The 22,769-nt window shown below is 37.1% G+C and overlaps 3 protein-coding genes and 1 long non-coding RNA gene across 5 annotated transcripts in view; 1 reads left to right on the forward strand and 3 right to left on the reverse strand.

Annotated features, from left to right (window-relative positions):
* The window catches only part of LOC134793860 (uncharacterized), a 355,027-nt gene that overhangs the window by 58,423 nt on the left and 273,835 nt on the right, over nucleotides 1-22,769 (reverse strand). The gene's annotated exons all lie outside the window — the stretch shown is intronic.
* On the forward strand, nucleotides 1,379-18,301 carry LOC134793801 (iron-sulfur clusters transporter ABCB7, mitochondrial). 2 transcript variants are annotated; one of them, XM_063765478.1, is made up of 15 exons: nucleotides 1,379-1,595; nucleotides 1,711-1,816; nucleotides 3,732-3,862; nucleotides 4,128-4,332; nucleotides 4,594-4,760; nucleotides 5,082-5,211; nucleotides 5,576-5,724; nucleotides 6,642-6,816; nucleotides 7,842-7,999; nucleotides 8,457-8,620; nucleotides 11,818-11,947; nucleotides 12,607-12,735; nucleotides 12,993-13,139; nucleotides 13,401-13,594; nucleotides 15,284-18,301. In XM_063765478.1, the coding sequence occupies exons 1-15, from the start codon at nucleotides 1,440-1,442 to the stop codon at nucleotides 15,294-15,296; spliced, it is 2,154 nt and encodes a 717-aa protein (XP_063621548.1). In that variant the 5' UTR covers nucleotides 1,379-1,439; the 3' UTR covers nucleotides 15,297-18,301. The 2 variants fall into 2 exon arrangements, with proteins under 2 accessions (XP_063621548.1, XP_063621550.1); XM_063765480.1 differs by having other exon boundaries at nucleotides 3,786-3,862.
* On the reverse strand, nucleotides 18,500-20,030 carry LOC134793802 (SET domain-containing protein 4). Its single transcript, XM_063765481.1, has one exon. The coding sequence runs from the start codon at nucleotides 19,873-19,875 to the stop codon at nucleotides 18,505-18,507; it is 1,371 nt and encodes a 456-aa protein (XP_063621551.1). The 5' UTR covers nucleotides 19,876-20,030; the 3' UTR covers nucleotides 18,500-18,504.
* On the reverse strand, nucleotides 20,870-21,851 carry LOC134794052 (large ribosomal subunit protein mL55). Its single transcript, XM_063765754.1, has 2 exons — nucleotides 21,549-21,851; nucleotides 20,870-21,078 (listed from the first exon to the last, which is right to left on the reverse strand). Exons 1-2 carry the CDS (start codon nucleotides 21,741-21,743, stop codon nucleotides 20,932-20,934), a joined length of 342 nt encoding a protein of 113 aa, XP_063621824.1. The 5' UTR covers nucleotides 21,744-21,851; the 3' UTR covers nucleotides 20,870-20,931.

The raw sequence follows: 22,769 nt of genomic DNA on the forward strand, positions 1-22,769 counted from the left end.
CCCAATCACAGGGGAAACCAAAGAATAGGTAAAGTAAGTATAATGAGGAAACTTTATAAAGAGGATCGACTAAGTAAAGTATGTCATTCAAAGAATATAATACTATGTCATTACTAGTCTTTACCCGTGACATCATCTGCGTAGAAATATTCAAAATTTCAAATCGAACCAACACGATATTACTCCCAAGGAAGTAATTTAGGGTAGGTTGGGTTAGTTATAAATTATCATAAATGTTTATACCTCTCTCCAAAAAAGATAAGTATATAGCTATTTATACTCTGGCACAGCCACTTTGTCAGTAGAAACATGCGCCAAATTTATACAAAATTTGAATTTCGCGCCTTTTTCTACTGATAAGTTGGGTGTGTTTGTTTTATTTGCAAAACTTCTCTAGAAATTAGGGTTTCATTTATTTATTAAATAATAGACAGTGAATATTTAAATTATAGTCTGTGAAGCCATTTCCGTCAAAAGAAAAAAGCGGCATGTTAAAAAAAATAGGCGCTGAGGGTAACCGTCCCATAGAAAAATTAAAATTTCGCGCCATTTTCTACTGACAATGTTGTTTGACCGGTTATAGAATAGCGATTATTGCAACGTTTGTAGAAGCCTTAACATCGATTGCTATCTAGCCCAAGGCCCCAACTCTGTCTGTTCTCTTTGACGGCGCAGCAACTAGTATCTTTTCTCTCTCCTTGCTCTTTTAAAAATGCCGTTTGTCAAAAAAGGACAACCATATTGTTGACAAGATGGACTTCAAATCCAAGTGTCCCCTTTTTAGCTAGACCCAGGTTGTGTATGTGTGCGTAAAAACGTATATGTGTGCTCTTTTAGGGATGTGAAAAGTCGATTTTAATCATATTATATATCGATAAACGCTACACAGCGGAACGCAATAGCGATTAATTGAAGCTTTAATATCTTCGTTAAACATAAACATAATTGCAATGCTAATGGATAATGACTATATTATAATAATTATAATAAAATAATTCAATTAGTGCGGAACAACTATTTTTGTAGGTATTTATGTATTTTAATTAAATATCTGAACTTTCCCTTGGTTCCCTGCTGGGGCATGACTATAAAATTGTGATCTGATAACCACAATAAAGAATAAAAGCGTTTTTGTTCATTTTAGGTATCGTTAAACCTTTGAAGTAAAATTAAAATTGCAAGAAATGTCGATAGTTTATCGATATGACTTTATCGACATGGCTACAGCAAGGTGGGCCTCATTGTTAATCGCACACTAAACAAAAGTGGTCCCACTGACAGCTCGCTTGGAAGGTATCTCTGTATATTATATCTATGATCTAGCCCAACAATATTATGGCCGTACATTATTCAATTTTTTAAGTTGGGCAACATTAAAATGCTGTCAATGTCAGATGTCAGTTGTAGTGTAGTTGTCATGTCATTGTCAATTGGTAATCATGGCGGCTGTGCTGCTGTCAAATACAAAATTCCCTAATATTATTAAAAACCATGTTAGATTTAGGAATTCGTTATCAAGTAATAAATTGGTAATTTTAAATAAACCACAGTTCAATTTAATATGTAAACAATATGCGGTTACAAGTAATTTTAGGGTGAGTATCTAATCTTACTCCATGTATTGCCTTTATTCTCGTTTTCTATGTGTTCTCTAAAGAATTTATGTGTTTTTTAACGTTAAATACCTACGTTTCTTTATTGTTATTGCAGTTTCACAGCACGCAACCACCAAGCGGTGCTGGAGGCTCAGACGCGGCTAAAAACGTACTGGCAGTGGTGTTAGCAAACAAACCAAAAGCTGGAAAAATTCCAGTTGGTAAGTGTATTACTGCGGAATAAAAGCTTGACTAATTGTTACTAGTAAACTGAAAATCTTTTGAGACATCAATGGTGTATTTTAGTCGTGTTTTGACACTTATATAACCTATTAAACTTGACCTTGCCTTCAATGCCGCCAAATATTGTGATACGCTATAGCAGCGTACCAACCTCATTATAATTTGTACTCAATATGTGAATGTTATAAAGGAAATTTCTAGATGAATCCAAGCATAACTAAATTTAACTTAACATATGAATGTATAATGTAAGGAACAGACAATAGGTACTAATCAATAAAATAGATAAGGATCATAGATACAACATAATCCTTTTCATGTTAATGAAATACAGGGTGAATTTTTTTTACCTGCCATACTCTGCATAACCATACTGAACAACTTTTATCGTGGGACCACAGCCGAAATCGCGAAAATAATTTGGCTGTTTCATACATTCCGGCTGATGTGATGCCGCTGATTTCTATGGGACATCCAATTTTTTTCCATAATAAAAATTATTTAGTATGACCTCTAAATTCACTACGCAGATTTAAATAACTAAGAACTATAGACGGTGATTAAAATTTCACCAAAATTTCAAGAAATAAGTCATTATTTACAACTCTTATACTGTCTTTAACCAACTTATACATATTTATAACAAAGGCAGATGAGTTGCTTTAATCTGACCCTAATAAAATAAGGCTTTTATTAAATTATTTATTGTTTATCTATTATCTTACTGTGGTGAAGGATAGGCAAATGATCAAAATGGTACTAATTTAATTCATTTTACAATATTCAGTATTTAACATTATATTTAGCAATACTATCTTGTGTGTACATTTGTTTTAAAAAATTTAATTGCCTGTAGTATATTTTTCTTGCTACTCATATTGCCATGTATGTTTTGCTGCTTATGTTTCACATTAAAATCTAGTTTTATTTCCAGAGTCAATAATATTTCCATTTTGTCTTCTGTTTCCATAACATTGAAAAATTAAATCTTTTCTTAGTCTCTTGTTAAGCTTGATTTTAAATTTGAATATTTGACAATGGTCATTTGGAACAATGGCCATGCAATGTGTTATAAAGATAAATTGTTTTCAATGTATAGTTTCAAACGCTAAGTAATTGTGGTCACATATTTATTTTGTGTTGTTGGACCATACTGATAGTAAATATATGTACAAAAGCCAATAACAACACTATAAATGTCCACTATGTTATGGCAATTAGTAATCATAGTGTAACTAATTTCATTCACACTTTATAAAACCCACTTATGTTTGTTTTCCCCATTTGTGTTACTAATACTTGGTTGAATGCAGCTCTTTTATCCCCACTACCTGCACCCTTTACCCTTGTGTTTGTCCTATAACCCTTACGTAGCCTGTGACCCCTAACCCTTTTAGTTTGCTATGCTGTTCACTTCAATGTGTAGAATTCATGAGAATTTCTGTTACTTTTTCATTTAGTATTGAGTTTATATGCGGTTGAATACTTTTGTAAATATGACATTTAAGTGCCGTAAAGTACATACTATAAAAACTTTGAACAATGAAAAGAAAAAACATCAAAGTCACTATCAATTTTTATTTAAGACATGTTACAATGCCTGTATGATTGTGAAAAACTACTGGCCACTTTGATTAGAAAAAAAATAAACATTTTAGCTAAAGCAAAAACAAACAAAAAACATGTTTTAATAAAAATAACATGTGCTATATCTACATGTGCTAGCTGTGAGAAGTTTATGTAAATATTTTCACCGAATATCTCATTTAATTACTATGATAGTAAAGTAAGTAGATTAAAAGGCCAGAGTACCAAGATAACATGGAATACAGAGAACGCCTAAAGGACACAGCAAGCTTCCCAACCTATCCAATCCTTTACTTTCCGCCCTAGGTATCCAAAAGAGAGACTGCTTTCACCCAGGTGCCTCTGTTTTGTCCCGAGAAGACATAAACTTGGGGGACGCGAAGCCGGTGTCTGGTGCTGATATGATCAGGGGCATGCTGGCGTACATATGGCCTCAGGTGAGTCAAATTTACATGTCAAAAAAACAATAACTGATAGAGTTAAACTAACACCCGCGCCCCACCCGAGCTGCATACATCGCCGTCATCGCATTGTTAGTAGCTCGGTACACGGCCGTCGGACCACTGTTACTTTTTACACTGTGGTATTATTTTATTATGACCTAAATTTTAATGCGATTAAGAATGTTTCTCGCACGTACTTTTTTATACAATCTATACTTTTCTGTATAAAATAGGGATACTAACTCTTTACTAATTTCAGGACAACGCCGCAATCCGCAACCGAGTGATGCTGTCCCTGTCCCTCCTGTTCGGCGCGAAGATAATGAATGTTACCGTCCCTTTCCTATTCAAATACGCCGTGGACGAAGTGAACGCGGCCACGGCGACTTCTGGAGACGCCTTATTGGGGATGGCGACCGTTCCACAGGCGTTGGGAACTACCGCGTTTAGTTTACTTGTTGGATGTAAGTTCATTTTCAATCTTACTTAGAGAGGTATAAAGTTGTTTTTAGCTTGCGAATTTAATTACAAACCAAAAGCGAAACTAGGCGAACTAGGTGAAATATTGCGTATATGTATATATTTTGAATCCTTAGGTCTTCTGCTTTTTCAATCATTTCCTTATATTTATTAAGTGTCCAATTTATTGTGATAATTGCTAATCTTCTGTCTATTTAACTAGATATTGTTATAAAATTCAACAAGTGTCATCATCCCTTTTCTAGACGGCATAGCTCGAGCAACAGCAGCCGGGTTCAACGAGCTAAGGAACGCCGTGTTCGCGCGCGTAGCCCAGCACTCCATCCGCCGGCTCGCCTGCAACGTGTTCACGCACATACACAACCTGGATCTTAGCTTCCATCTGGGCCGACAGACCGGCGCTCTTTCCAAGGTACAGTACAGTCAAGGTATTAAATATCGACAGGGACAAAGTACCAAAAACATATAAACACTACCTTAATGTCTTCTATCGGAGCCGGCCGACCAGGGGTCTTTATAACATAGGTACAGCTACTGACTAGAGAAAGAACCGTTGCAATAAAGCATTGGCAGGGTCGCCATGTAAGATTGACCCAAGCGAACATTCCTTAAGATGGGGCGTAAAGTGCTGGCTTTGGCGTCTTTTGCGGTCAAAGGGATATGTAATTAACCCCTGGCGTTAGTGTATCCTTATTTACACAAGAGACATTCTAATATTAAATATTGTTAACAGACGATAGACCGCGGCTCGCGCGCCATCAACTTCGTCCTTTCAGCCATGGTGTTTAACATTGTGCCAACTATCTTCGAGCTGACGTTGGTGTCTTCCATTCTGGGGTTGAAAGGAGGCTTGGCGTTCACAGGTATGTAACTAATGTAACATTATTATAAAAATCTTATACTTCTAGACCTAGACACCTCTGTCCGTGCATAAGAACCCCAAGTAATGCACAGTGTTTTAATTTAATTCTGTTCGGCGTAAGGCTTACAAGGAAGGGTACCCAACTGGCCGGTTCAGATTTGATTAATTTTTATATATGTTATAGAGTAGTCTAAAATAACGGACACGTATTTTTTTTAGCTGCCCATACTCAACTTCCTGGGAGAAATTGGCCTCCAAAGTACTGAAAAGTGACAAAATGCTCTAACTTCTGTAGAGAGTTTTGTTCAAGCAAATTGCTAGTTAATTACTAGTTTTGTCGTTTCATTAAAATGTTTTGTGAACAGGTCTCGCGTTCGGCTGCGTCGGCGTGTACGCAGCGTTCACGCTCGCGATCACACAGTGGCGCACGAAGTTCCGCGTGCACATGAACAAAGCTGAGAACGAGGCCGGGAACAAGGCCATCGACTCGCTCATCAACTACGAGACGGTCAAGGTAAATGTGAGGCCGAGAGGCCGAAAGACATCGACCATAAAATTCGCTTTTTACATGAGCGGAGAATAAATCGCTCACTAACTACGAGACTCAAGGTAAGTGCCAGGCCGAGAGGCCAAAAAACAATGGACAAAAAATGCGCTGTTCAGTTAACAGAGCGGAGAACGAGGTCTAAAAAGAAACTTTAAACTCGCTCATAAACTACGAGACTAAACGCGAGGCCGAGAGCCCAAAGGGTAGTGATCACCAAGTTCGCTAATTATTTGAGCCAATAGACCAAGATGGCAAGCAGTCTCTCAGTTCAACAGAACAGTTATGCTCTACGTATCTGTCATGTCAGATGATATGATGTTTGTGGTTTGATGAACAAAGGATAAGGGAACAATTGAGTCAACATCGGACGTTTGTGAAACCGTTTTTAGGGTTCCGTACCCAAAGGGTAAAACGGGACCCTATTACTAAGACTTCGCTGTCCGTCCGTCCGTCCGTCCGTCCGTCCGTCCGTCCGTCCGTCTGTCACCAGGCTGTATCTCACGAACCGTGATAGCTAGACAGTTGAAATTTTCACAGATGATGTATTTCTGTTGCCGCTATAACAACAAATACTAAAAACAGAATAAAATAAAGATTTAAATGGGGCTCCCATACAACAAACGTGATTTTTGACCAAAGTTAAGCAACGTCGGGAGTGGTCAGTATTTGGATGGGTGACTGTTTTTTTTTTGCTTTTTTTTTTTGCATTATGGTACGGAACCCTTCGTGCGCGAGTCCGACTCGCACTTGCCCGGTTTTTTACTAACATCAATCTTTGTTCAATTATCATGTTGCAAAGCGATAACCTCAACTATCCGACTCCTTTCTTTTATTGTCATATTTTCTATTTCTTTTGTTCTCATACAACACACTTACCTATACAGTACTTCAACAACGAAAAATACGAATTGGAGAAATACGACAAGAGCCTCCAAAAGTACGAGGCCGCTTCCCTCAAGACGGCCTCAAGCCTCGCGGCGCTCAACTTCGGCCAACACGCCATATTCAGCGGCGGACTCAGCATGATCATGATATTGGCTGCCAACGAGATTGTTAAAGGTAAATTAAATAAATAAATATTATAGGGACATTCTTACACAAATTGACTAAGTCCCACGGTAAGCTCAAGAAGGCTTGTGTTGTGGGTACTCAGACAACGATGTAAGTATATAATATACAAATACTTAAATACATAGAAAACATCCATGACTCAGGAACAAATATCTGTGCTCATGACACAAATAAATGCCCTTACCGGGATTCGAACCCAGGACCATCGGCTTCACAGACAGGGTCACTAGGTCACTACCCGCCAGGCCAGACTGGTCAAATTAAAACGTCGAGTTGCGGAAATTGCCCGGGCTACAATACAATTTTCGCAACACCTACTTTTTTATTAAATTCTGTTTCCGCTACCCAAAGGTACCCACGGACAACTGTGGGAAAATCGCTCTTTAGCGATAAACCCCCTGTTATATACCTCTATTTTTGTTTTGTTGTTTATTAGGAGGACCTAGGGCCCGTTTCTCAAAAGCTTGTAACTGAGAAACGGGCCCCTAGTCTTCTTTATGAGTTGCGCTTATAAAAGACTCAATAAAGGATTCAACTCGCGGCTTAAAAGACTCGGAAGTTTTGTAACCGCTGAGCCTCGCAAAAACGTGTTGGGTTGTTCAAGATCTAAAAAACTCTATTCTCAACTAACTGCTTTTGACTTTTTATGTCGATGGCATTTTGAACCTTAACGTTCAAATCATACGTCTCAAATCCGGGAGGCAATATGACGGTAGGCGACCTGGTCATGGTGAACGGGCTGCTGTTCCAGCTGTCGATCCCGCTCGGCTCGGGAAACTTACTGCTTTTGACTTTTCATGTCTGCGGCATGGCGTTTTGAACTTTAACATGTAAATCATACGTCTCAAATCCGACAGGCAACATGACGGTGGGCGGCCTGGTAATGGTGAACGGGCTGCTTATCCAGCTGTCGATCCCGCTCAGCTCGTGAAACTTACTGATTTTAACTTTTCATGTCTGCGGCATGGCGTTTTGAACTTTAACATGTAAATCATACGTCTCAAATCCGGCAGGCAACATGACGGTGGGCGACCTGGTAATGGTGAACGGGCTGCTGTTCCAGCTGTCGATCCCGCTCGGCTTCCTCGGCTCGGTGTACCGCGAGGTGCGGCAGGCGCTCATCGATATGCAGACCATGTTCACGCTCATGACCGTGGAATCCAGAATTAAGGTAGGTAACTATGGAAAACTTTGTCAGTAGTAAAACATGCGAAATTCAAATTTTAGCGAGGACAACCCTACGCGCCTACATTTTTACTGGCTTTTATTAATTAACTTGCCCTGTTAGTATGTATGTGTGTATGTTCATTAGTTAGTGTGGGGTGTGGGTCAAATCTTGGAAGCTAAATTTGACCCCCTTCCCATCAATTTCCGATTGAGCTGAAATTTTGCGTAAGTACATAATTATGTGAATCGTATGACAATGCAATATTATGAATATTATGATGAAATGGAGCTGATCTGATGATGGAAACAGGAGGTGGCCATGGGATCTCTGTGATAAAACAACGCAAGCTGGTTTTTCTTGGGGTTGTTAGAATTGTCTCAATGAGTAGTAGTTGCCTGTGGAAGGAAAAGTACAGTCAGCGATAAAAGCTTTTACCAAAATGAAATTTGTTTATTTTTAGGAAAAATCCGAAGCTGTACCCCTCAAAGTAGACCAGAACACAGCCACCATTGAATTCAAAGACGTCAGTTTCAAGTACATAAATGGAAAGCCGATTTTCAACAATTTGAGCTTCACTATCCCCGCTGGCAAGAAGATTGGTATCGTTGGAGGCTCAGGGAGTGGGTAAGTCATAATATTTTAATTTTTCATGCTCGTTAAGTTGGTGTTTAAGTCGCGAGTAAGCGGGATGAAGTTGATTTTTATGCTCTAGTGCATAAAATACAATCCCCTTCCCTAATTGACTTATCAATAAAGTCCAAAACTTTCCAATGCTGCAGCTGGCGGCCGGTCCGAGGACTCAATTCTTTAGCCTTGAATAAATACGGTAAAATTACCTTAAATATTTTATATTTCTGTTTATTTTTCTCGCAATTCGACATAAGGTACCTTTACCCGTGGAACGTCATATACATTTATAATTCGGGGATAAATGCTCATTTTATTTTCGACCTATATCGGCTCTCGCTTATGCTCGGACCGATAAATTGTCTCGGATAAAATGAGTTACTTTATGCCCTTGTTGTTCAATCTACTATTTTTGATATAGCTACTAGATACAGAAAATGGTCGTTAACTTTGTACGGAGGCCATATGAGGAGTGTCTTTTCAAAAGAGCTTACTTTTGTTTGGTTTTCATATAGAATTAAGCCTTTTTGGAAAAACACTCCGAATGTACAGTCGGAAAGCTTTTCTTAGGCAAAACCCCTTTCCTGTAACTTTAACTTTAGTTCTTTTAATTATAGGTTTTTTGTGTCGAAAAAACGAACGTGTCAAATCAATTCGGGTCGAATCTATGAGCAATTTTCACAAACTTTAATATGACCTATATTTTTGTGAACCATCTGCCTTTTTAACAGTTGTATGGGAAATACATTTTAAAGGAAACTTCAGTGACAATGCTAATTCATTTCAAATAACATATACAATAAAATACATAACATAAACAAATTAATAAGGTATATCAAATACGTCTCATGTGATATTAACAAACGAGGAAAGCTAGACAAAATGTTTTATTTCTCTGTCTTATTAAAGCCTGACAACAGTTTATTTGACCCTCGCCATTTTGCGGATTTTCAATGGTCCTAATTTCTTTTACTGGCAACAAGTACTCTTTGACAACGAACGTTGGGTGTCATCGAATGTCACCGATGTAAACAAACGGAAAATATCTACGAATATATTCAAATATAAACGGTTTTATTACAAAAATGCCAAAAAAAATACCAAAGATGCGAAAAAATTGTAGTGAATGCAATCAGCTTAAAAAATACGAAGGATTACATAGCATTCCAATAAACAATGTTTTGAAGTTGGTTGTTGACATGACCGGTATTGACATTTTATAGTGCTGTTTTATTGAACTGGTTAGTTGTTTGGTTTAAACTTTAATATTTCATTTAAGGTTTATGTAGATCGACGATAAAAATCCTATAATCGAATTGGAAACTGAACGTTTTATAATCGAGGTTGGTGGTTGAAAGCGACAAAACATCTGATGATAATCAGACTTCGTCAGAGTCAGAAAACGAAGAATATATTAATATTGAATATTTAGAATCAGATTTTGACGAATAGGTAAATTGAATGAACCGAATTTTCTGTAAGCAACGTTTCTGACATTATACGAGTATCAACATGAAGCCAATGCCCACTACCCCGACTATACATGACGTACGCACATTATTGCCATACGTAAGCTGTTTGCAGCGACACTATCTCAGGGTTAAATAAACTGTTGTCAGGCTTTACAATGGTTTAGTTTCCAAAGTGACGTTTTGGCGCGGAGGGCCCCTTTAAATTATATAGGTTATCAGGTTCAATCACGCAATAAAATTTTCCATCAGGCTTTTGTCTGCAATAAGTATCTTCATCGCATTCAGCATTATCGTCATCACAAGAAGTTATACCCTCTAGCTCGAAGGCTATATCATCATCGTGTGGCTTCGCGAGAACCACTGCCACGAAGCAGGCAATGCTCATGATTATTAGCATAGTCTTCATTTCCGTTTGTTTCTGAAATGATATTAATACAACAAATAATTATTTGTGTATCGAAGTCGCGTCGCGCACTACAATTAATAGAAAGAAAATGTTATAGATCGTGTATCGTGTATTTGGAAGTAATATTTTTCAGATTTAACATTGAAGTCGGTTAAGAATGGAAAACCAATTGTTAATATATTATATTATTATTTATACTCTTTATTTAATTTTTTTCTTAAGTTAGGTTGTTTATAACATGAATATAAAAGTAACATACAAAAGCACATGAAAAACAATAAAAAAATATTATTTATTATTATGAAATGTTCTTGAGGCAATCTGTAATCTTTACAAGTTAAAATAAAATGTTTAAAGAGTAATAAATAGAGTTTGTGCGGAATGAGAAGAGTCGTGGAATGTATACGTATGGGGTCCAATACATTCCACGACTTTTCTCTTTCCGAAAAGACTACGTTTTTTTTTTTTGTTAATAAATATATATTTTACTTACAGTAGGTCAATATAAATAGAGACTACTGAATATACAACTTGACTCCGTTAATGCTTCTCAGCGACTGTGATCTTGCTTTTTTCTACTGAAAGATATTACGGCGTTTTCGTCGTATATTAGGTACCTACCTACTATACACAGAAACTTAAACAAATATTATAACATCTGGTCATGGGAAGGCCTTGGCCTTGTTATCGATTTGGACTTAGGAAGCAAATAAAATAATTTTATCAACATCCATATCATAAACACCTCCCTATTTAGAAACGATAAGCTAACGGCCTATATTTAGAAACGATAAGCTAACGGCCTATATTAAGAAACCTGTATCTGTGGCGGCATTTTAAAGTTTACAGTATCGATATCCGATACTTTAATTACATTCAAATTTAGAAAATCTTTACCTCTTTTCTAATATCAGTCGAGGTGACGTTTTATTCGAAATGAAGTGTCCATTGCAAACAATTTTGTCTCTGAATTAAAAAAAAACTACGCGATGAATTATGTTTCAGTACAGATGTAGTGCATAATTATTTTCCATCGTAGTTTCACGGAAACGTATCTTGCTATTTCAGTCAGTCTCTGTACAAAAAGTAATGACGTTGACTGAAGTAGCATGACAAATACGAACATTTCCGAGAAAATACGATGGAAATTATGCACTACATCTATAAATCATCATGTCATTAAAAGCCCAACGCTGAATAATAACAAATGTCACTAAATAATAATGAATAACTTAACTACTTCATTTGGCCCAGTTATGTATTGACCGATTTGACAGTGATAAAGCACCTATGACAGTAAATATATTATGTTGCAGTAAATCAACGATGGTTCGTCTACTGTTCCGGTTCTTCGAGCCACAGTCGGGCGAGATTCTCGTGGCCGGCCAGAACATTCGCGACGTCGACTTGCCCAGCTTGCGGAGAGCCGTAGCCATCGTGCCTCAGGTAGGCTACAAGGGGAGCCCCGTATTTTAGCTTTGAGCAAGAATGTGAAAATGTGCACCTGAATTTGATAATGCAATATGGCGCTGTATCCTCCTAAGGCCCAGCAATAGAAATGAAAAATCCAAAATTTGCCACTGAAATTTGAACCTAAAGTGTAGGAAATAGTGTAGATTTTGCGTTGTTTGAAATTGAACGAAACAAAGCACGAACTGAAGATGTACTATAGGTAGGACCTTGGGCCTTAGGAGGATATAGGGCCATGTTTTGTAGTAACTGAATTGTAAATAAACGTCGAGTTGTACCAGAGTTACTGCATATTGTACGGAGCCGTACAGCGCCATCTAAAGTCAGGCAAATTAGAAGTACAGTCACGGAATTTGAAGGTTTGTCGCTTTTGAACATTAATGTCATTACATAGAATCGAAAATTGATAAACCATTAAATTCCGTGACTGTACCTACTAATTTGTCTTATGTACAGTCGACGTCAAAGATATGTTTACATTTTTTGCCTTATTACAAAGGAGTAAGGTGCAAATGTGTAAACATATCTTTGACGTCGACTGTACACGAATACACCTTACTACCTATCGATATATTTATGTGTAGAATTTATACCTTGTTAGCTTAATTATTTTTCTTACTATGTGTATATTGCAGGACTGTGTGTTATTCCACGACACGATTTTGCATAACCTACACTATGGCGACCTCTCGCGGCCGGTAGAGGAAGTTTACAAGGCGAGCCAGATGGCCGAGCTGCACGAGTCCGTCAAAACGTGGCCCAAGGTATGTGTATTACTATACAAATGCTTAATGCTGTCAAATGTTTGCATAGATGGCGCCAGTTTAATTGCCTTACAATGTTGAATTGGCAACTATTACACGGATCACAGCCAGAATTTAAGTAATTTACTTTTAAAATGTTATATTATTATTTTTACTAAATTTTTTTTAATTGTTAAAATCCATCGCTTAAAAACACACTTATTTTTTATAGAAACATAAGTTTGTTTCCATTCTTGTAATAAAGTTTATAATTGCAGGGCTACGAAACACAAGTGGGCGAGCGCGGACTGAAATTATCTGGAGGAGAAAAACAGCGAGTAGCCATCGCCCGAGCCATACTCAAGGACTCGCCTATAATAGTGTTCGATGAGGCCACGTCCAGTCTTGACTCGCTTACTGAACATGTGAGTTACACTCGGAATAATACATTAAGCTGACCCCCCTACATAGAAATTTGTTTGCAGCGGGTCAACTATTTCTGCAGCTGACTGGAGATTGTGTATTAAGGGCGGTAATCAAGAATTTGGGTATTGTTTCCACTAAATTTAAATGGTGCGGTATAAAGTACAGCGTCATATTGCAGCCTAAATAGTATATAACTTATGCAAAATTCCTTTGCCTATAGTTTTTAAGAAAATTTAAGTAATAAAAATGTTTTTCCAAAGGCAATCCTGCAAGCCCTCAAAGCGGCAACAATAGGCCGCACGTCCATCTGCATAGCGCACCGTCTGTCCACCGTCGCGGACGCCGATGAAATACTAGTGCTGGAAAATGGCAATATAACAGATAGAGGGAAGCACGACGACCTTATAGCTAAGAGTGGATCGCTCTACGCAAGGCTGTGGGAGAAACAAAACAGGTATAACACTATAATTATAATATAAACCTAGATAGAAAGTCTGCAGCGATTTTGATAGGCCACGCAGTACAAGTGTTACTTTAAACGTCAAACGTCTATGAAATTATGACGTATAAATAACACCTGCACTGCGTGAGCTATGAATATTGCTGCAGACTTTTCTTGGTTTAACTCTAATAACCGTCGAGGTATATTATTTCTGTGATCTATCAAAAGCATTTGATTGCGTTGATCACGAGAATTTAAAGAGAAAATTATGCCGCTATGGGATAAAAGCTGGTGCCCTTGACCTAGTCTCATCGTACCTTTCGGATAGAACTCAGCGAGTAGTTATTAATGGAACTCAATCGGCGGGATTCCAGGATTCCAGTAGCCTTTAGAGTGCTTCAAGGTGCAATTCTTGGTCCCTTCCTGTTTTTCCTATACAATAATAGAATTAAGTGACCATCAATGCACGGGTTGAGCTCCGTGGCGGATCTATTCCGATATATCTGATGGCGAATGTGCATCCATCTGCATAGCGCACCGTCTCTCCAACGTGGCTGATGCCGACGAGACACTATAGCGATAGCGGTACAGCCTGAAATTCGGGAATCAGCTGCAAATGGTGTTAAAGGTATGAAAATCGGCACGATCAATCTTTAGGCCATTTGAATCAATTTGACCCGTAGCACCAAAAAAAAAAAACGGAAATGAGTTACGACGTCATCTTTTTTTTGTATGGAAAATAATAAAAAAATGTTCAGAAACCTATCGTGTGTGGTAGTAAATGAAAGAGCATTTTGAGCCGGTTCTAAAAATATATCACATTATTATATTTCCGTCACTTGCATTCAATTAAAATAAAAATAATTTTAAAAACATACCAAGTTTGGGCTCCTCCAGATACGAAACCGTTGAATATTTTTTTGTAAAATATATACCTCAAATAAAACCCAATATCCTCATATCTAACCCCAAGAAATTAATTTTGATAATATTTAGTTTTAGTATATTTTTTCAATTTTTTATTATAACAAATTGTGATCTATCAATCTATCGATGAAACGGCCTCCTAGCCTAGTCGATAGTGACCCTGCCTATGAAGCAGGAGGTCCCAGGTTCGAATCCTGGTAAGGGCATTTATTTGTGTGTTCATCATCATCATCACACAAATAAATGCCCTTACCAGGGCTTGTATATACGTGTATATGGCATGTATTTGTGTACTTGGTATGTTTCGAAAATTATTTTTATTTTAATTGAATGCAACGGAAATATAATAATGTGATATATTTTTAGAACCGGCTCAAAATGCCCTTTCATTTAATACCACACACGATAGGTTTCCGAACATTTTTTTTTATTTTCCATAAAAAAAAAGATGACGTCATAACTCCTTTCCGTTTGTTTTTTTTTTTTTTTTGGTGCTACGGGTCAAATTGATTCAAATAGCCTAAAGATTAGTCGTGCCGATTTTCATACCTTTAACACCATTTGCAGCTGATTTTGGTCAACCGGGCCGCTAGTACTACTACTGAATATTGCATTTTTGCTTCGTGGCAATACAATACAATTTAGTGTTTATCATTTTCGTTGAAATTAAACGAGGATCATTCAATTCTTCATGCCTTTCCGAGATAGAAATAATATTGTTACACGTGTCGTCTATATCATAATGATTTATTTTTAATTGTTTTTTTTTTTCAGAGAAATCAAATGAGTCACGGGCGTGAGAGTATAGACAATACAGCGTTGGGCTTACCAAGTACCTATAGTTTGGCAAGCCGTTTCCGTCAGTAGAAAAAGGCGGCAAATTTAAAAATAGTAGGCGCGACGGGTTGTCCTATAGTAGAAAATTTTAATTGCGCGCCTTTTTCAACTGGGTAAAGTGGGTTTGTCAGAGTATACTATACAGCCAAGATGTATGCCAATCATAGACACAAGGTAGGATTCTTGACTATGGTTTTGACGAATTCATACGCTTTTTTTTAACTCGAGGTAATCCTTTCTAAAACTTATTAAAATTTAAAAAAGGATTACTGTAGCCGAATGAAGAAATGTTATTGTATATATATTTATAATTATTATTTTAATATACCTATACAACCTTCAATATATGACAATGCTCTAGTCTTGATATGGTCACGGTACTCACGGTCTGTAATTGCCAGCCACTTGTGGCTTTCCATTAGAGAAGGTTCCTTATGCTCCATGTGCAATAAGGACCTTTTTGTCATAATTTCTCTTGGAAAGGACCTTATTGCATATAAGTAAAGCGGAAGGACCCTTCTTGTAAAGGAAAGCCACATTTGTAGTTGAAGCTAAATTGTTCCATATTGTGATGTTAACAAGAAGTGTACCCTTAGTGTCTTATCAATCAAATCGTTGAAAAAAAATCGTTCTCTCAAATTACCAATAAGAAGAGAGAACGATTTTATGACACAAACATCAACGATTTAATGACGTGTTTTTTTAACGATGGCAGCGCCATCTGCTATGACCTTTGCGCGTTTATCGTTACTATGATTTAATTGTAATTAAGAACGGCTGCTATTTAACTGATCACCAGATTTAGTAAAATTTAATACCAAAAAAATCTATTTTACCACCCTAAAATAATAAATGACCACCAAAATTGTAACCACATTTTAATTAAAAATGTGGAAATATTTAATATATCGTTATCCTATTAAATTAATTAATCCACTTCGTCATCATTTTCTAGTAGCATTTTATTTCTGTAACAGTCGCAGTTCTAACCTAACCTTACCCACTTTTCTAGTAGCATTTCGTTCCTGTAAGGGTCGCAGTTCAAACCTAACCTAACCCACTTTTCTAGTAGCATTTCTTTTCTGTAAGGGTCGCAGTTCAAACCTAACCCACTTTTCTAGTAGCATTTCGTTTCTGTAAGGGTCGCAGTTCAAACCTAACCTGACCCACTTTTCTAGTAGCATTTCGTTTCTGTAAGGGTCGCAGTTCAAACCTAACCCACTTTTCTAGTAGCATTTCATTTCCGTAAGGGTCGCAGTTCAAACCTAATCTAACCAACTTTTCTAGTAGCACTTCGTTTCTGTAAGGGTCGCAGTTCAAACCTAACCTAACCCACTTTTCTAGTAGCATTTAGTTTCTATAAGGGTCTTAGTTCCAACCTATCCTAACCCACTTTTCTAGTAGCGTTTCGTTTCTGTAAGGGTCGCAGTTCAAACCTTTTTTTTTTTTTGATGACCCAGGGGGAATCCTTTATGGATCTCACTGGCCCGGGAGAAGCTCAGTGGGTATGTCCGACTTCCACAGACTAAACCCCCTGGGGTGTTCCGCCGCGCGCTTTGTTGGCGGGGTTACGGGAACTCGATTGTAGACCTCCGATACCCCGTCGGCGTTGCTCTTGCGAGCCCATCATTTGGGGCTGCTCTAGCAGCTTACTCCGCTGAAGGCTCCTCGGAACACTTGAGGGCCTTCCAGCTCGAAACCTCTTCAGGCGAGTGATGGAACTCCCGACCCATCACCCGCAGGTTCCCGTTAAGGCGGCATTATCCTTGCTGCGAAGGCTCTTCTCCGCCTACCTGGCCTCCTTCGGCGCTGAGGAAGCGAGTTTGCGTCGTCCTCGCGCGATCGTTCTGCGGTTTCCTTTTGTGTCAGAACGGTGACGCTAAAGGAAGCCACTGCCAACCATGCCTCCTCACTGCTGATCATACGGCGTATTAGCGCCGGCAGTGAGAGGTCTCCTCCCACAGCCGCGGCCAGGGCAGCGCGAGGCTCCGCCCATGCAGGGCATATCTCGCGCGTGTGTTGGGCCGTGTCCACGGCTCTTCCATCACAATGGTGGCACACTGTCCTCGGCTCTCTTCCCACCCTCTCACACAGGTACCAGCCGAAGCAGCCGTGCCCCGTCAGGAGCTGTGTGAGGTGGAAGGAGGGTACACCGTGCTTGCGTTCGACCCATTCTTTCAGAACGGGCCGAACAGCGGCCACCAGGTCCCGGCTAGCTCCCGGGTCGCAGTTCAAACCTAACCTAACCTAACCCTAACCTAACTAAGTAATTTTGGCATCATTTTACTTTATTTGGTAATATATATACATTTTTTGGTAATCATAGTGGTTTATTTAGGTGAAAATATCACATTAATTTGGTCTTCAAGATTTGGTGACCATTAATGATTTTTGGTGATCATTCAATATATTTGGTACTTGAATACAATTTGAAGTGCAGTCGTAATTAAATCGGTAGTACTTTTGTATTTTTAGGCCTTATTTTTTTGGTGTTCAGTAATTTTTTTTGGTAAGCATGATTTTTTTATTTAGGGTACCAAAGTATTTTTTGGTGGTCATTATATTTGTAGCCATTAAGAACTTACGAGTATGTGCCTGGTGCACACATGTTAAACATTTTACCGATGTATTATTTCCACAAGTATGTGTTGTTTCCAATGTATATGTCCGGTTTTAAGACTACGGAATAAAAATCGTTATTTGACAAACTAACCAAGAAGATTTAGGGTCAGTTGTACCAAACCATATGTCACCGTTAAAACGTTCGCAAAATTTTGTTGTATGAGTGTGTGATAAGTGTGGTTGGTGCAACCGGACCGGGCCTTAAAAGTGTCAATGTAAACAAACGAAAGTTACACATTATAAAGTGTTATTTGACTGTTGTATTGTAAAATTTAGACCATAAAACACGTCGTTGAGTATTTGTACAGTTGATTAAGTATATTATTTTGTTTACGAACTGTGTTTTATTTTCACTGAAATAATAGGTATAAAATGGTAAGTATAATGTTTGTGCTATTAGAGATAGGAACAGAGGGGTCAATGTACGAAATACTTGGTGCTTGGCGTCCATACTTTAGTGAGAATTTAAAATCACGTGCGCCGCAACACCTCATACGAAATACCTCTAGGTATATAAAAAAAACTCGAATTTAGTTCTAACATTTAATAAATTTCTCTAATATTCTAACATATTGACACATAAGTGATATACAATTATTCAAAATTATATTACTTTCATAAGTCTTCAATTTAGTAATAGATTCTTTGATCAAGTTTAGTTTCTTTTCCATCATTGGCATTATCAGATTGTTGAGGTCCGAGTCGTTAGAACAGATAGCTGCGGAGTATATCAGTCTGCTTACATCTTTGTTCTTCTCATAGTAGTATTTGACAACCATCAAAAGAGCATAAAAATTAAAACTGAGGCCTTTCAAATCAATATACAAATCTTTACTCAAATTATGACTATTTATAAATGCAATTTGATCTTGAGACAACTTTATATGCATACTCATTAGGAATGAAACTAAATCATCAAACTCAAAAGCTACATAATCTAAGTCATTATTCGGCAAACAGAATCCATACTCCGTGATTAACTTCAGATTGTGACTGTCTCCATAGCATATAAACACTTCTGTATAAGGGTTAAAAGTATTTTTTGTGTAAATAGAAAATCTCACATCAGAAAATAAGTTATGGCTTAAGTTATTTATACTAATATTTTCTATATTTTTACTGACCATCAATTTAGTCTCATTTTTGGCATAGGGACTATGGTTGATCATGTCTAAAAAAGGGCAAAGTGATATTTTAGTATTATCAGTAATCAGGTTCAGAATAGAGTTCTCAATGTTTTTCAGATCTACTACCTTATCTAAGTCCATGTAAACACATCTAGTATTGACTGTAAAGTATGCCCATTCATATCTAGATTGACAGAAAAAATCTTTAATTTTAATCACATCAATTTGACTACTTGTACAATGAGACAAAACATCTTCAAAAATATGGAATGAATGTTTAATTACATCCTCCTGCCTTGCAACAACAGTAAGTATATCCGCATGTACATATAACTTTGTTTCTTCAGGCAAAAAGTACGGTACAGTATATTCTTTGGGTAAGCTCTCTAAGTACACGAACCATTTTGATTTTGAACCCTGTGATTGCAGAAATGTTAAGTAAAATGCCATCAGTGACTGAAATGATATTGTATGCTTATGTTCTATCAAACAGTTCTTATCGTTATTTAAAAAAATACTACAAAATGTAGAATCCATCAAAATACTGGTTACATTTATAGTTAAGTTTAGAGGTAAGTTCATAAGCTCCTCTCCAGGGTTTATCTTCTTTTTAGTGAGAACGCCGCGGCCGGTGTTCTCGAATACGGCCAGGGTCAATTTGCTGTTGTATAACATTCCTTCTTTAGCGAGCCACGAGTTCAAGAGTATAAGTTCGCTTTCAGCACCACAAGTTCTAAAAGTACGCGCCTTCTGGCTTCGTATACGTCGCGTTCTTCCCATTTTCACGCTCGCTAAAAATATATTTTGATACACTGTAAATTGTAGAATTAATCATTTGCTTTCTTACAGGATACATTGATCGGGAGCATATTTAAATAGTACTTATTGAACGAGCGGCTCATGTTTTCGTTTCGATATACGATGTGATGCATAAATGTGATGTGAAGATTGTGAAGGAAGTCCTTCCTTGACAGTATATTTTGACACTTTGCGTTTTGTTCACCACGTACCTATGTAACTTTGTAAGTAGAGATTAATTCATAAATAAGGGTTTATCAATACCAAAATGTTAAATAAATTAAGAAATTTTAATATCTCGTTTGATGGAATGACAATAATTATCCTTTATATCACTAATCGCAAGACACAAATTATTAAATTACATTCCACGCTCGTGTAGTATCCAAACGCAAGATCAATAGTCTTCTAGCAGACTGCATTGGCATTATATTAATTTAATTTTAAAGTCTGTGCGGAAAGAGAAGAGTCGTAGAATGTATGGGCTCCCTTACATTCCATGACTCTTCTCTTTCCGCACAGACTCTACATTCTCTTTGGGGCTGTCCATAAATTACGTCATCGATTTTTGACCCCCCCAACCCTATAATCATCCAAAAATCATGCTTCAAATGACCCCATTTCCTCTCACTTCATGCTACCGTCATCCGATGTCCAGACCCCCCCCCCCCCTAATTTGAAATGACGTAATTTATGAATAGCCCCTTTTGGGAAAACAAACCGGTTTTTATTTGTATGAAATTTCGGTTTAGAACTGGTTTTTTCATACCATTAAAAACCGGTTTGCATTCCCTAATTCTCTTTCGGTTTCTAAAATTCCCATGAAAGTATATAGCTTCTAATATTGGCTGGAATAGAGTATTATTTTAAAGTAAAGTAATATAGTTGTAATGATATAATAGTGTTTACTAAACTCATACTAAAGATCAAAGGGTTTGGGTTCTTTTATCCAAATGAAATGATTCTATTTAAATACAATCTTCAATTTTAATAACTCTAAACATTAAAAATCTACAGTTTACAGATTTAATTATGTCTTCACTTCTTCTTCATATATTTCAAATATTTTTTAGCATTAAAGTTGTCCTCAACATCCTCAGTAATTTTAACCTTCTTTCTTGGTTTTCTTTTGTCAATCCTCTGTTTTCTTTCCTCTTCAGACAGCTGCGATAAGTCTAAGGGAAGCTGAAATAATACAAATCAAATAAGTTATTCTTTGAATGTATGGTTATTAAGGTGAGTACAATGAAATGAGAATATTAATAGTTTTTTTTTTACACAAATGACAAATTATTGTCAGGGATAAGTGGGAGTAGAACGGCATTAGATAGCCAAGTTATGCTATACAGCTACACTCTACTCGCACAACTGACAAAACATACACTGCCATGTTCCCATACATATGCGATTAATATGTTTGCACAAAGGTATTCAAAGAGTTAATAAAGAGGTAAAAACATACATTTATTTTGCTTGGCACAAAAAAAATCAAATGATTTCATATAGCTCCACTGGGATAAAGGAGAAAAGGGGTAAGATGAACACCAAACCGAAAGCCTTATTTAGAACATTTAGATCCAGTTTTAATTTATATGAAATATTTATTTAGGGTATGGTTATAGCTGTAAATAAAATTAACTAAACAGACGTCATACCTTTATAATTTTCCTAGGCTCATGATATCTTATGTTAAATGAAGATCCATCTGGTAGCACCACCGTCGTTGGATACATTCTCGTATATATTTCTCTGTGTACTTTGGTAATCTCAGGTATATTATTACTTAAATATCTATGCACTGTAAAATTGGACAATTGCGTCCGCACGTTGATTAAATAACGCCAATGCATGATTTAAATTTATAACTAAGAAACTAGCTAGGGCTACTTTAAGTTCGTTTTTTATCCACAATACAAGAATTACAAAATTAATCAAATTTTTAAATTAGGTTATGTGAATTTATGTCAGATAAATAATGTCAGTGTCAACGTCAAAAACCGAATTGAACTAAGAGCTATGCTCTGAAATTATAAAACTTTGATCACAGCTAAATATTATATGTAATATTTCATAGAGTCGCACCAAGAAAAGTCTGCAGCGGATTTGATAGCCCACGCAGTGTAAGTGTTATTTATAACGTCATAATTTCATAGAAGTTTTACGTTTAAAATGACACTTGCACTGCGTGGGCTATCATATCAAAATTGCTGCAGTCTATTCACAGTCTGACTCTAGTTTGAATTTTTATTATTATCTGAGAAAGAAGTGGTAAGCTAAAGCCTGGCAAAAAAGAGTAGAAATTAAAAAGTGGCAACACTGTAGTGCCATCCCTTTCAAATCAATATATATAAGAGAACGGGACGACACTACAGTGTTGCCACTTTTTAATTTCTACTCTTTTTAGCCTGGCTGTAAATTCAAAAAAAAAACATGATATTTAATTTTAAGGATGTTGTTGAATGAATGCTTATATTATGTGAAAAACCCAATCTCAATAAGAACTTATCTATTTGTATCTATTGTGGCTGGGCATTAAGCGCTTGAGCGGGGCTACCGCGAAAACCGAAATTTGCAAATTGCGGGGATCTTTCTCTTTTACTTCAATAGAAGCTTAATTAGAGTAACAAAGAAAGATGACCGCAATTTGCGAACTTCGATTTTCGCGGTAACAGCCCAGTGACGACAGGGACGCAGCTATACACTCTTTCAACTGCTTTTATCATAGAAGGTAGCATCCTATAGAAGCGGTATACGCGTGCCTCCGTGAGGGACAAAACATACGCAATGCGACAATATTATATGTGAAAAGCACAAAAGCCATAGAGGTACAATAATATATAATAGAGATGAAACGGGGGAGGGGCCAAACGACCGAA

Source organism: Cydia splendana, chromosome 9 (genome assembly GCF_910591565.1).
Source record: "Cydia splendana chromosome 9, ilCydSple1.2, whole genome shotgun sequence".
Taxonomy (NCBI): Eukaryota; Metazoa; Arthropoda; class Insecta; order Lepidoptera; family Tortricidae; genus Cydia; species Cydia splendana.

Bases quoted from the DNA above. Each gene is read 5' to 3' on its own strand.
- LOC134793801 (XM_063765478.1), top strand. From the start codon at position 1,440: ATGGCGGCTGTGCTGCTGTCAAATACAAAATTCCCTAATATTATTAAA. The intron at 1,817-3,731 runs GTAAGTGTATTA...TTTCCGCCCTAG, and splicing joins AGCTGGAAAAATTCCAGTTG to GTATCCAAAAGAGAGACTGC. The intron at 4,761-5,081 runs GTACAGTACAGT...TATTGTTAACAG, and splicing joins AGACCGGCGCTCTTTCCAAG to ACGATAGACCGCGGCTCGCG.
- LOC134793802 (XM_063765481.1), bottom strand. From the start codon at position 19,875: ATGGGAAGAACGCGACGTATACGAAGCCAGAAGGCGCGTACTTTTAGA.
- LOC134794052 (XM_063765754.1), bottom strand. From the start codon at position 21,743: ATGCATTGGCGTTATTTAATCAACGTGCGGACGCAATTGTCCAATTTT. The intron at 21,079-21,548 runs GTATGACGTCTG...GTATTATTTCAG, and splicing joins AGCCTAGGAAAATTATAAAG to CTTCCCTTAGACTTATCGCA.